This window comes from Entelurus aequoreus, linkage group LG12, assembly GCF_033978785.1.
Source record: "Entelurus aequoreus isolate RoL-2023_Sb linkage group LG12, RoL_Eaeq_v1.1, whole genome shotgun sequence".
NCBI lineage: Eukaryota > Metazoa > Chordata > Actinopteri > Syngnathiformes > Syngnathidae > Entelurus > Entelurus aequoreus.
This window is the reverse complement of record NC_084742.1, coordinates 41,728,031-41,743,813: the sequence shown is the minus strand read 5'-3', so window position 1 is coordinate 41,743,813 and position 15,783 is coordinate 41,728,031. Positions and strand designations below refer to the sequence as shown.

The following is a 15,783-nucleotide window of genomic DNA, read 5'->3' as shown; positions in this document are numbered from 1 at the left end:
AAAAAAACCCAAAATCCATATATTTTGTTATGATTTGAAAATGAAAACTATCAAAATGGCCCCCGCAGGCTTTAATTTTTCCATGTGGAAAAAGTTTGGACACCCCTGGTCTAAGTCCTAGGTGTCAAAGTCAAGGCCTGAATTATCTATGGCCCCCGGGGATGATATTTAATTACTATTAGAACCGGCCCGCAGGCCACAACCTCCTGCTGCTGTTTTGCACGCACCAATACTCCATCAGTGTTGGCGCTGGGAATTTTCAAAATGGGGTTCCAGGGACCCCATCAAGTCATAAAAATGGGGTCCCGCAGTAAATGTTTGGGGTCCCACTTTTTTGTAACCGTTTTGAAAACAAATGATGAATGTATGCATTATCCTGCTATATCTCACATTCTATATTTTGTTTTGGAAAAAGGTTGTCATAAAGGTTTCTTAGTTCATTAAAAAAAATAATACAAAAGAAAACAAATGTTTATGCATATGTAAGTTTATTCAGTTATTAACATTCATTCACTTGTGTTACGGTACAGCGGGGAAAAAGGAGACGGCACAGATGCAGGGACGTCGTTTTAGCTCTATTTATTAAAGTACAATAGGAAATGAGGCGTGTAACTAATCCAAAATGTGTATGTGTGCGACTATGTGTAGTGATTATAGGTTGAGTATTACCGGGAGTGTTGAGCGAGGTGCGGAAGTCCAAGATAGGGCAAGGCAGGCTCGAAGGTCCAGAGACAGGCAGGAGGTCAGGGGCAGGAGCGAAGCGTCAAAAGTCTGTGTCCAGGCGGGAGGTCGAGATCCAAAAAGGGGCAGCCAGGTAACCAGAGGGGAATACGGGGAGACGAGACACACAGCTCATCGTCAGGGAACAGAGGAATGTGTACGGGAACAGGTCACTACGTTCTGGCCCGGAACGCAGGTTTGCTCTTGCTTAAGAAGCCCGGCGTCTCATCAGCTTCAGGTGTGCAGATTGCTGACTGATTGCAGCTGTGCTTGGAGGTGCGCTCAGCGCACAGATGAATGCGCATTAGAATGCGCCTGGGCCGTGACAACTTTCTTCTTTCCTTCACGTATCTAAACTTTACCGCTATATTTTTATTGTAATATTGTCAGAATGTGTTTGTTCTATTTTTGGCCAAAGTAAGACAAAGAAAACAATCTAAAGTTGTATTTATTTTTTAGTTTTAATGCCATGATTTTAATAGTCCGGCCCGCGTGTGCACATATTTTCCTCCATGCAGCCCCTGAGCTAAAATGAGTTTGATCTAAGTAAACAATTTAGAATGTTTCGTCAACTCACTACAAGCACTATGCTGGGAAATGTGAACAACATAGATTATGCATCATCATTTAACACATTTGATAGTTGAAGTCGTCAGCGAAACTGGCTCTGATTTAAAGAAACAAGTAGCTCGTAGCAGTTAGCTTGTCAAGATTAAAGTATGTTTACACTTACCAGAAGCGCATTTTTGCTTTAGTAGTCGACTCCAAGACTCCAAGAGGCTGGTGTGACCATCGAGGAAAGCTGTAGAATGAGGCGAGTTTCAGTGGATGAGAAGTAATTCCACCTCGTCACTTTAATCTGCCTTCACTTTAATTTAAATTGTGTTGTGACTTGTTTCTTCTTCTATAGTTTTGGTGGTTCCATTGGCTTTGTTTGCTTACAGCTCCACTTATGGCGAGGCAGAGTGTAAAATTTTTCTCACCTCGTAAACGTTTCCACCCATTGATTGGACACTGTGGAACGCTTTTATTTTTTTTAACCTAAGACAAGCGGCTAATGAGCGGCGCCATGTGGCTCCAAGGAGCTTTTTCAAAAATGTATGGAAATGGAAAAAAAATGGGGTGAAAAATACATTTTCTTTTGTAATAGGGTTTCTGTAGGAGGACAAACACGACACAAACCTTCCTAATTGTTAGAAAGCCCACAGTTTAATATGTTTGTGTTTATGCTTCACTGATGAGAGTATTTGGCTAGCGCCGTTTTGTCCTACAAATTTTTGCGTGGCCCTTGAACTCACCGTTGTGTGGACTGTGACTCAACAGTTTCTTTACATGTATAACTTTCTCCGACGCTGCCACAGAAAGACGTGTTTTATGCCACTCCTTCTTTGTCTCATTTTGTCCACCAAACGTTTTATACTGTGCGTGAATGCACAAAGGTGAGCTTTGTTGATGTTATTGACTTGTTATGGAGTGCTAATCAGGCATATTTGGTCACTGCACGACTGCAAGTTAATCGATGCTAACATGCTATTTTGGCTGGCTGTATGTACATATTGCATCATTATGCCTCGTTTGTAGGTATATTTGAGCTCATTTAATTTCCTTTACTTATGTTAATTTATATTTGCATATCTCATGATACATTATCTGTATGTAATATTGGCTGCATTTCTCTTAGTTGTTTGTGTGCCATGTTGTTCCAGACCACAGCAAACATTAGCCAGCTTGCAAAGATTGTAATAAATCCATTAGAACACCGTTTCCTTTAACCTGGACACACACATCTATACCTTTTCCCATTCTAAGACAGTCATTTCCAGGAGTTATCTCACCCTCTGAGAAGTTTTACTAATGTTTTCCAATGTTGTAAAAATGTGTAGAATAAATATTACATTTCAACATTTCTGTCAACGATGATTTGCGTCAGCCTGCGACACTTAGTCATTTTGATAGTAGGCTAATTTAGCTAATTAGCCACTTACATCATGTGTTGCCATCATTATAACACTAAGTCTTTAAATTTTTTGCGACTCCAGACAAAATACTTTTTTGAATTTTTGGTCTTTCAACATTTTGGGTTGCCGACCGCTGCCCTAAATCATAATCCCCCAGTAACATTTTGAGCTATATTGCTAACTAATGCTAATACTGTAAATACTAGAATTGGCATGTCCGTGCGTGTTTTTGTTGTGTTTGTCTGTCGCTTCCAAACAAGCTGCCAGAAGGCAGCTGGTTGCTTTTGTTCTATAGTGTAATAAAAATAAACGTTGTGAACCCTCTTTGTCAGACAGCAACTCACTTTGTCTCTGTGGGTGTAGTCGGCACCGCCGCCATAACAGAAAAGCTGAGCCTCACAACGTAAACGTAAGGTAATTGAATAGAAATGATTGAGATGACCCCAATGCCCATAATAACTTTTTGTGTCATTTTGCTCCAGCAAAATTGCTGGCGAAAGTAAAAATCCCCAAAGAGACCGACAAATGATACGTTATTTGAGGTTGTAACTTTCAGAGAATAAGTAGAAGTGTGATAATTATAGAATAACTGTTAAAAAAGTAAATAATTGTCAGCTTTGTTCTCTGACTGACTGGCATGATGATGTTTTAATGAGCTGTTGAGGGTGATCTGCTAAATTTTGCCAGAGGCTTTTTAATAGAGAGCCGAGCAGTTATCTGTTTTTCTTTGTCACTTTGAAGGATATTATTTTTCTAGAGGCAAAGGGAATTCAAACCAGTTGCGGCTCATCCGGTCCAATTATTATTTTCTATTTGAATCCTTTGTATGCAGGAGCCATACAAAATCGATGACTCCCCAGTATGATTTTCTTTTAATTAATTTAATTACATTTTTTAATTACATTTTCTATTAATCTTATTTTTTCTGCTTTAAAGGCATTTTTTTTTCTTGCTTGTCGACAGGGGAGCGCCACGAGTGGATGGAAATTCTTCAGACGGCCGCGCACCACCGCCGCACCCCTGCCACCGCCGGCTCCCAGAAGCGGCGCCACAGCCTGCGTCGCTGCCGCTCCTCCACAAACAAGCGCGGCATGTTGGAGGTGCGCGCCTACAAAGGGAGAGTTCTGGTGTCCCTGGCGGGGAGCAAAGTCAGGCTTTGCAAAACAAAGCAGGTACTTTTTTTTTTTTCCCCCCCTCCGACACCTTTGGGGACTTCTTCTCTGCAGGATGACAATGAGTGGCTGTTTGAAAGAGATGAGACAGCAATAGAGAGACACATACAGTCATGAATATGGAAGGCAAAAAGGATGTGGTTTTGAATGAAAATTCTGCCATATGACCTAAAATACAAGGACGCAGGGACCTGTTGTAACTTCATTAAGCACCGCTGCAACCAATCAATGCTTTTTAGTGACAAGACTCATTAGGATTCTAACAAGGGCACATGGCGACGGGTGCCCTTGTTGGGATGTTAATGCCATTTTTTAGGATGCTTATTTTTTCTTTGTAGCTTTCAGTGATAATGGGCAATATATCAAATTGTCTTCTGATACGATCCCAAATGAAACAGAACGGCAATGCCTATATCAATGTCTTGATAATGCAAATATAATATCAAAACTCCTAATATCAGTTGTAGGGTTGTCCCAATACCAATATTTTGGTACCGTTTCCAAAATGTATTTTAATACTTTTCAGAATTCATTATTGGCTTTATTTTAAAGGCCTACTGAAACCCACTACTACCGACCACGCAGTCTGATAGTTTATACATCAATGATGAAATCTTAACATTGCAACACATGCCAATACGGCCGGGTTAACTTATAAAGTGCAATTTTAAATTTCCTGCGAAACTTCCGGTTGAAAACGTCTATGTATGATGACGTATGCGCGTGACGTCAATGGTTGAAACGGAAGTATTCGGACACCATTGTATCCAATACAAAAAGCTGTGTTTTCATCGCAAAATTACACAGTATTCTGGACATCTGTGTTGGTGAATCTTTTGCAATTTGTTTAATGAACAATGAAGACTGCAAAGAAGAAAGCTGTAGGTGGGATCGGTGTATGAGCGGATGGCTGCAGCAACGCAACCAGGAGGACTTTGACTTGGATAGCAGACGCGCTATCCGACGCTAGCCGCCGACCGCATCGATGATCGGGTGAAGTACTTCGTCGCTCCGTCATTTTACTTTCTATTATTTTGTCAAAATTATGAGGGACAAGTAGTTGTCTGAAAATTCCTTCAAGACAATTGTCTCCTGCCGGTCTTTTATTGTTTCGGACACATTCTTGATAGCAGCGTCATGTTCGTAGCGCGATCCAAGATAATTTCTTGATGCTGTCTGCTATTTAACATCAGCATAGTCATTAGAGACGTGATATTTGTAATCTGTGGCAATATTAAAGCAGACATCAGGTACAACAAATGCTAGGCTGTTGCCTTGTAAGGTGCCTTGTTTTGGTGTGACACAATAGGTCAACCCACAGAAACAAAACATGAATCCACAACAAAAAGAATTAAGCGCTCCCCTGTGTACACGGCATGTGACCATTAGAGAGTGTGCATTGACCCTGGGACTTTACATGCCGGTGTTAAAACCAAACTATTTGAGAAATCAATCAGAATCAGAATCAGAAATACTTTATTAATCCCCGAGGGGAAATACACATTTTCAGCACAATCTCATTCAAGATCAGAAAAAAATTACAGGGAGACAGAACAGGATTAAACATTACAGGGAGACAGAACAGGATCGCTGACGGGTCAAGGGAAAAAACAACTCATAGCCATAACACACATCACTCTTACATGTGTGTAAGAGGGAAACATCAAAGAACACGAAGGACATTAAAGACATTAAAAGAGCAGAGCTGATGCAACCAGACACTTCTACATACAGCTATGAATAAAAAGTCAAAGAAACATATACACTGTGGTGGCCTCTGCGGCGTTCCACGCCATCGTCTGCTGGGGTGGAGGGAGCATGGCCAAAGACAGGAGCAGACCCAACAAAGCAACCAAGAGAGCCGATTCCACTCTCGGCCACCCTCTAACTCTCGGCCAGTGTCCAGTCCGCATGCATGAGCGAGGATACGTCCAAGGAGACTGAGGTGTCCGATACCTGCTCATTCAGCCAAGACACTGTGAAGCCTGTCCGTCCCGGCGCTCAGTCCTAGCTCCGCAGCCCTGTCTCTTCATCCGCATCTCCTCCAGTCTTTCCAAACGGACTCTGGTGTGGCAGAGACCCAGTAGCTGGTCTCCATGGCCAAAAGGCTCCCGGGAGCATACTTGCCAACCCTCCCGGATTTTCTGGGAGACTCCCGGAATTCAGCGCCTCTCCCGAAAACCTCCCGGAAGAAATTTTCTCCCGAAAATCTCCCGGAATTCAGCCGGAGCTGGAGGCCACGCCCCCTCCAGCTCCATCCGGACCTGAGTGGGGACAGCGGCGACAGTCTGTTTTCACGTCCGCTTTCCCACGATATAAACAGCGTGCCTGCCCAATCACGTTATAACTGTAGAATGATCGAGGGCGAGTTCTTGGTTTCTTATGTGGGTTTATTGTTAGGCAGTTTCATTAACGTCCTCCCAGCGCGGTAACAAAACACAACAACAGCAGTCACGTTTTCGTCTACCATAAAGCAGTTTGTCTGCCGTAAACAGCAATGTTGTGACACTCTTAAACAGGACAATACTACCATCTACTGGATAGCCTCCGGAACACTGAAATTCAAGTATTTCTTTTATTTATATGTATAATAAAAAAAAAATAAAAAAAAATAAAAAAATATATATAGCTAGAATTCACTAAAAGTCAAGTATTTCATATATATATATATATATATATATATATATATATATATATATATATATATATATATATATATATATATATATATATATATATATATATATGTATGTATGAAATACTCGAGTTGGTGAATTCTAGCTGTAAATATACTCCTCCCCTCTTAACCACGCCCCCAACCACACCCCCACCCCACCCCGCACCACGCCCCACCCCCCACCTCCCGGAATCGGAGGTCTCAAGGTTGGCAAGTATGCCCGGGAGGCAGATCCAAAAGTCCACAAAAAAGCACCGCAGAAGTCACGAAAGTGCCACCCCTTGTCACACAGTCCCAAAGGGTCCCGAACCAAAAGGCAAAAAAAAAAAATCATATATATATATATGTATAATACATGAAAACAAGAGGGAAACACTCACAATCAAGACTGTTTTAGTGCATGGAAACGTACTCATTGAAGCGGTCCATAGTGGACATCTACAAAGGTCTGCTCTCCAAGGTAAATGTTGTACAATTATCACTTTGTTTTAAAAAAAAAAACCGAGTTAAGTCATTTGATTAATCACAAGAAATGATCGCATAAATCAAGTACATACGATGATTAATCACGCAATTCTGTGTGACTCTACAGCTAGGGTTGTATGGTATACCGGTATTAGTAAAGTACCGCAATAGTAATGAATCATATTCGGTACTATACCGCCTCTAAAAAGTACCGGCCCCCCACCCGTCGTCGTCACGTCGTGTCATGCAGACGAGCATGTGTGGCAGCGCACAATCACGGAGTACTTACAAGCAGACACAGAAAAAGGGAAGACGGATGCATTTTGGCTTAAAAACTAAAGTTGAAGGTGAAGTTATAACACTGAAACACCCTCAGGAAGAGGTGCTTTAAGACAGTGGTCCCCAACCACAGGTCCAAGGACCGGTACCGGTCCGTGAAGCATTTGCTACCGGGCAGCAGAGACACATAAAAAAATGTATAAACCACTGCATTTTCTCCGACTTAACTTTCGCTTGTCCCACTAGACACACCAATAAGCTTGTTTATAGATGTACAATAAAACTCCTCATAGGAAGTTGCCATTTGTTATGTTTGTTATAACTTTGTGACATGATACAATGCACATTAATGAACATATAAAATATAAACGTGGCAGATTGTAGCCGACGGCAGATTTCCATCTGCAGTCCCCAGCAGGTTGATTGTTCATGCACGTATTTTTGCTGTATTTATCTGGCACAAGTGGAAAGCCAGTCCCTGAAAATAATGCCGACATTAAACCGGTCCGTGGTGCAAAAAAGGTTGGGGACCCCTGCTTTAAGACATGGCTAACTAGCGGCTGATGTCTACCCGCAGTCAAGAGTTGTAAGTACTTTTTTTAATCGTTATGTCCATGGAGACATATCAAGTACATTTATTTCAAGAATCATCCCTGTAAATGCTACACGACACACCAAAGTCATGACAACGGATGTGTTCAGAATGGCAGGGGCGTCACTAGCTTTTAAGGACAGGGGGGGCTTAGCCCCCTGGAGATGCAGGATGCGAGCGAACACAGCGCACGAGCACAAAACTTCACAAACGGCTAACAAAGACTTAGAAATTAATCATTGTTATTATTATTATTTCAGTGGGTTTATTTTCAATCTGTGTTCAGTACAACAACAAACATGGGTTTGCACAGTGACATTTTGTTTACAGCATCAACAAGAAACAATTACTTGCATGATCCTTCAAGATACACTGAAACACAATGAAAGTCATGGCATTAGCCTCTATGTTATTCATTCACAAAATAAAGGCTAATGCCACCACTTTCGCTCACAATACAATAATTGTTTGTTCCCAAATATTTTGAAGTTGCACAGATTACATTTTGGGCACATGTGACTAAAATGGTTGTAAATTTAAGCCCTGGAAATATTACTTAATTACTTGAATTAAAGTAATATCTGGATCGGGATAATTTGGCTTATATATAATATATTTATATATATATATATATATATATATATATATTATGGCAAGCCGTTAAGGAAATTAAATATATATGGAAGTCTGAATAAAAATGAGAAACGTTTATATATACTGTAAATAAGAAAGACTGCTGATTTGAAAAAGAGCCAAAGCTGTCAAAGAGCTGAGGGACCATCTTCAAAGTGCAATGCTCAAACAAATAATGCAAACAATAAAATGTAACTTCCAGGGTTTGAGATTAACGTAGTCCTGTCATCCCGGGGACGGTAAAAAAAATGCACGGGACGAAATGAAATGCTCCCCCGGACGATGGCTTTTAACCATTTTTTTTTCTTTTTCTTTTTCTGTATTTATTCATTTTACATTTTACATTAAATGTCTTGGTTTTTCTTCCCTCTGAAAATCCTATGAAATGTTTAACAAGCCATCCTATAATAATACAACAGCTATGAATGTAACAATACAATAAAACAAATATATTTAATTATGTTTTTTTCATTATTTTAACAATAGGCTAATGTATATTACTTTATATAGATTGTACAAGAAACACAAAACTTAAAAACTAAATTATTTACAATTGCAGACACAAGGCTCTTGTTCTGCAGTGCTGTGTACTAATGTGCTTCGTACACCTGCAGGACCACAAGCAAGGTCGCAGAGAAAATGCAGACTGGATTTTGAGTTATGTGGGCATTTTCTATATGAACAAGTCCAAGGACCACAAGCAAGGTCGCAGAGAAAATGCGGACTGGATTTTGAGTGATGTGGGCATTTTCTATATGAACAAGTGGAATGGATTGCATACCGACGCACTTAAGGGGCTCTCTACCTTACACTATGAAGTGAGGGGAAACTGAGTGAATAATGACAGGTTATATGATTATTTATTTAAACTCATATTCGGGCCACTTTATAATGAATATGTCGGCATGTATTTGTAAAAAAAAAAAAAAAAAAAAAAAAGATTTTTTTTATTTTTTTAACACCAAATTATTTAGGGGGGCTTAAGAACCTTTTAGGGGGGCTTGAGCCCCCCTAAAATAGGCCTAACAACGCCAATGCAGAATGGTCTATAATATTTAAGACAAGACTTCATTATGTCCGATCAATACCCATTAAGGCGATTGATTGATTGATTGATTGAGACTTTTATTAGTAGGTTGCATAGTGAAGTACATATTCCGTACAATTGACCACAAAATGGTAACACCCGAATAAGTTTTTCAACTTGTTTAAGTCGGGGTCCACTTAAATTGATTCATGATACAGATATATACTATCATATATACTATCATCATAATACAGTCATCACACAAGATAATCACATTGAATTATTTACATTATTTACAATCAGGGGTGTGGAGGGAGGGGGGGGGGATATGGACATCAAGTAGTGGACATAGAGAGAGAGAGAGAGAGAGATCAGAAGGCATAAGAAAAAGAAAAAGTATCTGCATTTGATTGTTTACATTTGATTATTAGCAATCCGGGGAGGGTGTTAGTTTAGGGTTGTAGCTGCCTGGAGGTGAACTTTTATTGCGGTTTTGAAGGAGGATAGAGATGCCCTTTCTTTTATACCTGTTGGGAGCGCATTCCACATTGATGTGGCATAGAAAGAGAATGAGTTAAGACCTTTGTTAGTTCGGAATCTGGGTTTAACGTGGTTAGTGGAGCACCCCCTGGTGATCATCTTGACTTTAAACACACTACACATAAGCGAATAAAGGCATACTTACTCAACAGCCATACATGTCATGCGAAGGGTGGCCGTATAAACAACGCCAACACTGTCATAAACATGTGCCATATAGTGAAACTACACTAAACAATGTCAAACACAACATAAACACTACAGAACAAATTCTCAGAATTCCCTGCAGCACCAACTCTTCCGGGATGCTACAATATAAACAAACGCCATTGGTGGATCTACACCTAACATCCACTGTAATGATACCAATTACAGGAGCTATCTAGTTGATACTACTATGATGACATCGACATTTTTTAGCATCACAAAATCTTTTCGTTTTTTGAAAAATTTATATTATGTTTATAAACCCAGGAAATATGTCCCTGGACACATGAGGACTTTGAATATGACCAATGTATGATCCTGTAACGACTTGGTATCGGATTGATACCCAAAATTGTGGTATCATCCGAAACTAATGTAAAGTCAATCAATCAATCAATGTTTACTTATATAGCCCTAAATCACGAGTGTCTCAAAGGGCTGCAGAAGCCACAATGACATCCTCGGCTCAGATCCCACAATAGGGCGAACTCCAGCAGATTAGGATGGCCCGCATATAGCGAGGCCAGGAGTAGGAGCAGCAGCGCAAGGGCCCTGGACATAAAAAACTTTTGGGTGAGTGAGGGTAAAACCACCGAGGGTTGAAACAATTAGCCTACTAGTTCATTAATTTAATGTCTGTAACGATTAAAGTTTTATTCAGTAATAATAATTACTTTTGTCAGATGCTCATAATGACTAATTATGAGCATCTGACAAATGTCAGTTACGTTATCACGATGTGTTCAATGTGGTCTTGTAAAATTTGTTGTTAGTGGGACATTTGAATAGCCTAAATACAATAAAGTTGAATGTTTAAAGATTTGTTGTTGCAGTTTGTTTTCAAGGCAATATAAAATAAAATAGCTGACAACAACAAAGTAAAAAAGACTATTTAGAATTTGGTACAGTTTTACACCGACTTTCAAAACATCAATCAATCAATCAATCCAAGTTTATTTATATAGCCCTTAATCACAAGTGTCTCAAAGGGCTGCACAAGCCACAACGATACAACTCGGTCGGCTCAGATCCCACATCAGGGCAAGAAAAAACTCAACCCAATGGGATACAATGAGAAACCTTGTGAGAAACATAACATTATCTGGGACTGTTGCAGGTGGAGAAAGGGCGTTCAGCAAACTGAAACTAGTTAAGAACTATCTCAGATCCACAACAAGCCAAGGGGCTAAGTAGCCTTACTAGACTTACAACTGAAAGTCAACACAATTGGACAATTGGACTTCAAAGACCTCCTCAGCAAATTTGCTAACAAAAAAGCCCGGCGTTGGGCTTTCTGATGAGGTTTAGAGTGAATAAACAATTTAATTAGAATTTTAATTGAGATTAGATGAGGCTAATTGTTTTGTTTTTTTAAATATTTGTTTTATAACTACAGTTCGATCAATACCCCCCGCCCCCCAACCCCGTCCACCTCAACCGACGCACGGAGGGTGGGGTTTGGTGGTAGCGGGGGTGTATAATGTAGCCCGGAAGAGTTAGGGATGCATGGGATTCTGGGTATTTGTTCTGTTGTGTTTTTATGTTGTGTTACGGTGCGGATGTTCTCCTGAAATGTTTGTCATTCTTGTTTGGTGTGGGTTCACAGTGTGGCGCATATTAGTAAGAGTGTTAAAGTTGTTTATACGGCCACCATCAGTGTGACCTGTATGACTGTTGACCAAGTAAGCCTTGCAGTCACTCATGTATGTCTGCAAAAGCCGCATACAACATGTAACTGGGCTGGCATGCTGCTTGTACAGGTTGTAGAGGACGCTAAAGGCAGTGCCATCACGGCACGCCCATATTATTGTTGTTTGGGTGAAAATCAGCAGACATTCGAGAGAATAGTTGGTCTGAAATTCGGGAGTCTCCCGGAAAAATCGGGAGGGTTGGCAAGTATGACGCTGTCAAGCACCATTCATATAAAACTCGCGGGCCGCACTAACATTCAATTTTCATATTAAGGTGCGGGCCCCGTGTATGAGACCCCTGGTTTATACATAGCACAAAGCAAAAAAAATCTTTGTATGCAGTGTTATTTCATTTTAAATTTCAAAAGAGTTTTGTGGCTCCCATTGATTTCTTTAATTTGTGAAACGGGTCAAAATGGCTCTCGTAGTCTGCTGATTCGAGTAGAAATGTCAAGCATTTCCCCATTTCATTGCCGACTATCCTTCTTGAAAATGGCCTTGCAAATGTATATCTGCCACCTAATCAACGTTTTGTTGTCCTTCTTTGTGGGTCAACACTTCCTGCTAAATTGCAACTTGTGATTGGATACTCACTTTGGAATGACAAGTGAGTATCCAATCACAGTCTCGTTAACGTCAGGCTACCTAGATAGGCTACTGTCAAGAACTTGTGATCTGATTGGCTTTCGCAACGGTCTATCAACTGTGTGTGTTCTCAAATTCATCCGCTATCGATTCTCGGTGAGTATCCAATCACGATGCGTAAATGTCACGTTCAACCTTAGGCCAGCTAGAAGGTCTTACTGACAACAACTTGTGATCTGATTGGCTATCGCGATTGTCTATCAACTGTATGTCCCCGTTCACTTACAGTGCACGGACGCCTGCATTGTTGATTCTGAAGGCCCCGGGCAGATTTGGTACAGCATGGCAACATAAGCTAGCTGAATTCTGATTGGATACAAACTCTAACCTAAAAACAACAGCACTGGAAAGAGCATAATATGACATGAAGAGAATATGAATACTTTTAGATATTTAGGGAAAGTAAATAAATAAAATAATTGTATCTTTAATTATGATCATGATTTCTGGTTATGTTAGGCCAGCAGAGAAGGCATTGCTGGCCCTGACGGACCACCAATGGTCAGATCTTGCTGAGATTGGTCAGATCTAGTCAATAATTACCCCAGTAGGCTTCATCAGTTCATGCTCATAGACTTGGTCAGATCTAGTCTTGGACTTTGATTAATCAGGTCTAGTCTACATCTGCCCTTTCGATTATTTGGTTTTCCTCCTTGTAATTATCTCTAATACACCGTCCCCTTACAATACAGTACTGATTGTGTAGTTACACAACAGGAAGCCAGGTGTCGATTGAATTCGATTAAATTAACTTGTGAGACAACACCCTCTGTTAGATTTGTAGCTGCAGCTCTCTGTTTCCCTAGCAGATGGTGCCATCCAACTACTTTTGATGATCATTATTTAATATATTATAACAAAAAAAACTAAAATAAATGATTTCCAATTCAAAGCAGGGAAAATACATCTGCAAATAGGCGAAAATCAATTGTTTATTTTTATTTACAAAACCAGTAAAGTTGGCACTTTGTGTAATTCGTAAATAAAAACAGAATACAATGGTTTGCAAATCCTTTTCAACTTATATTCAATGGAATAGACTGCAAAGACAATATATTTAATGTTCGAACTGAGAAACTTAATTTTTTTTGCTAATAATCATTAACTTAGAACTTAATGGCACCAACACAGTGCAAAAAAGTTTGTACAGGGGCATTTTTACCACTGTGTTACATGGCCTTTCCTTTTAACAACATCCAGTAAATGTTTGGGAACTGAAGAGACCAATTTTTGAAGCTTTTCAGGTGGAATTCTTTCCCATTCTTGCTTGATGTACAGCTTAAGTTGTTCAACAGTCCGGGGTCTCCATTTTGGTATTTTAGGCTTCATATTGTGCCACACATTTTCAATGGGAGACAGGTCTGGACTACAGGTAGGCCAGTCTCGTACCCACACTCTTTGACTATGAAGCCACACTGTTGTAACACGTGGCTTGGCATTGTCTTGCTGAAATAAGCAGGGGCGTCCATGATAACATTGCTTGGTTGGCAACATACAGTATGCTGCTCCAAAACCTGTATGTACCTTTCAGCATTAATGGTGCCTTCACAGATGTGTACGTTACCCATGCCTTGGGCACTAATACACCCCCATACCATCACAGATGCTGGCTTTTGAACTTTGCGCCTATAACAATCCGGATGATTATTTTCCTCTTTGGTCCGGAGGACACAACGTCCACAGTTTCCCAAAACAATTTGAAATGTGGACTCATCAGACCACAGAACACTTTTACACTTTGCATCAGTCCATCTTAGATCAGCTCGGGCCCAGCGAAGCCGGCAGCGTTTCTGGGTGTTGTTGATAAATGGCTTTAGCTTTGCATAGTAGACTTTTAACTTGCACTTACAGATCTAGCGACAAACAGTAGTTACTGACAGTGGTTTTCTGAAGTGTTCCAGGGCCTATGTGGTGATATCCTTTACACACTGATGTCGGTTTTTGATGCAGTACTGCCTGAGGGATCCAATGTTGTCTCTGAACCTTTTTGTGATATTACGGAGTGTAAATGGTAAATGGGTTATACTTGTATAGCTACTTCTGTCCTGCTAGGAAGATAACAGCTGGGACAAAGCGTTTTCCATTAATTTTGTTTCCTAAACTTCCATTGCCTCTACTTGTGTGCACACTTGAGGATGCCAGCGGCGTTCCAACCATCCATCCGTCTTTCGCGCCTCATTTCACATCACCCGCTGTTGTGTTGTTTACCTTTCATTATTTTCTTCGTTAGCGTGAACAAACATCTTTGTTAGACTTCGGGTTTCCCTCTCCACGTCAGCACATTTTTCCAACGGCGGGCGATGAATCCAGATTAATTGTATTGTTTCAGCTGGTGGCGAATCCAGCTGCGGGGAGGATGTGAGACGGAAACAAAAAGATGGAGGAGGGGGTGAAGAAACTGTGTGTGTGCGTGACGCAGAGCAAGGGTAGGATGAGGGAAGTAGAGCGTTGGCCTATTCGAGCTCAGCGGAGTGGAGTATTTAATCTAACATGATGAACGAGCTATTGGAAACATCACACCCCTGGCTCCTCCGCCTCCTTCTTCCACCTCCGCCGCCCCTAGACTCATTCCTTACGGGTTGTAAGCTCTGTGATGGAGCTGTGTTTGAGGTCATTGGAGCACCAAGGTTATGACAATCTTGAGGGTTACAAAGCACGTCGCCTGCCACTTCATGCAGTCATGCACCTTTAGTAGGGATGTCCGATAATGGCTTTTTGCCGATATCCGATATTCCGATATTGTCCAACTCTTTAATTACCGATACCGATATCAACCGATATATACAGTCGTGGAATCAACCCATTATTATGCCTAATTTGGACAACCAGGTATGGTGAAGATAAGGTACTTTTAAAAAAATTAATCAAATAAAATAAGATAAATAAATTAAAAACATTTTCTTGAATAAAAAAGAAAGTAAAACAATATAAAAACAGTTACATAGAAACTAGTAATTAATGACAATTAGTAAAATTAACTGTTAAAGGTTAGTACTATTAGTGGACCAGCAACATGCACAATCATGTGTGCTTACGGACTGTATCCCTTGCAGACTGTATTCAAATATATTAGTGATGGGTTGATGAGGCGTCATGAAGCGTTTCGACACATTGCAAAACTGTATTGATACTGTGTCGATACTGTGTCACTAAATACTGACATCTGCTGGACATTAA

General features: G+C 40.4%; 1 protein-coding gene across 3 annotated transcripts in view; it reads left to right on the top strand.

The window, feature by feature from the left end:
• Positions 1–15,783, top strand: part of arap2 (ArfGAP with RhoGAP domain, ankyrin repeat and PH domain 2) — a 275,757-nt gene that overhangs the window by 65,625 nt on the left and 194,349 nt on the right. For all 3 annotated transcript variants that reach the window (XM_062065971.1, XM_062065972.1, XM_062065973.1), the window contains one exon: positions 3,642–3,850. In XM_062065971.1, coding sequence (XP_061921955.1) covers positions 3,642–3,850 — 209 coding nt within the window. The remainder of the gene's footprint in view (positions 1–3,641; positions 3,851–15,783) is intronic.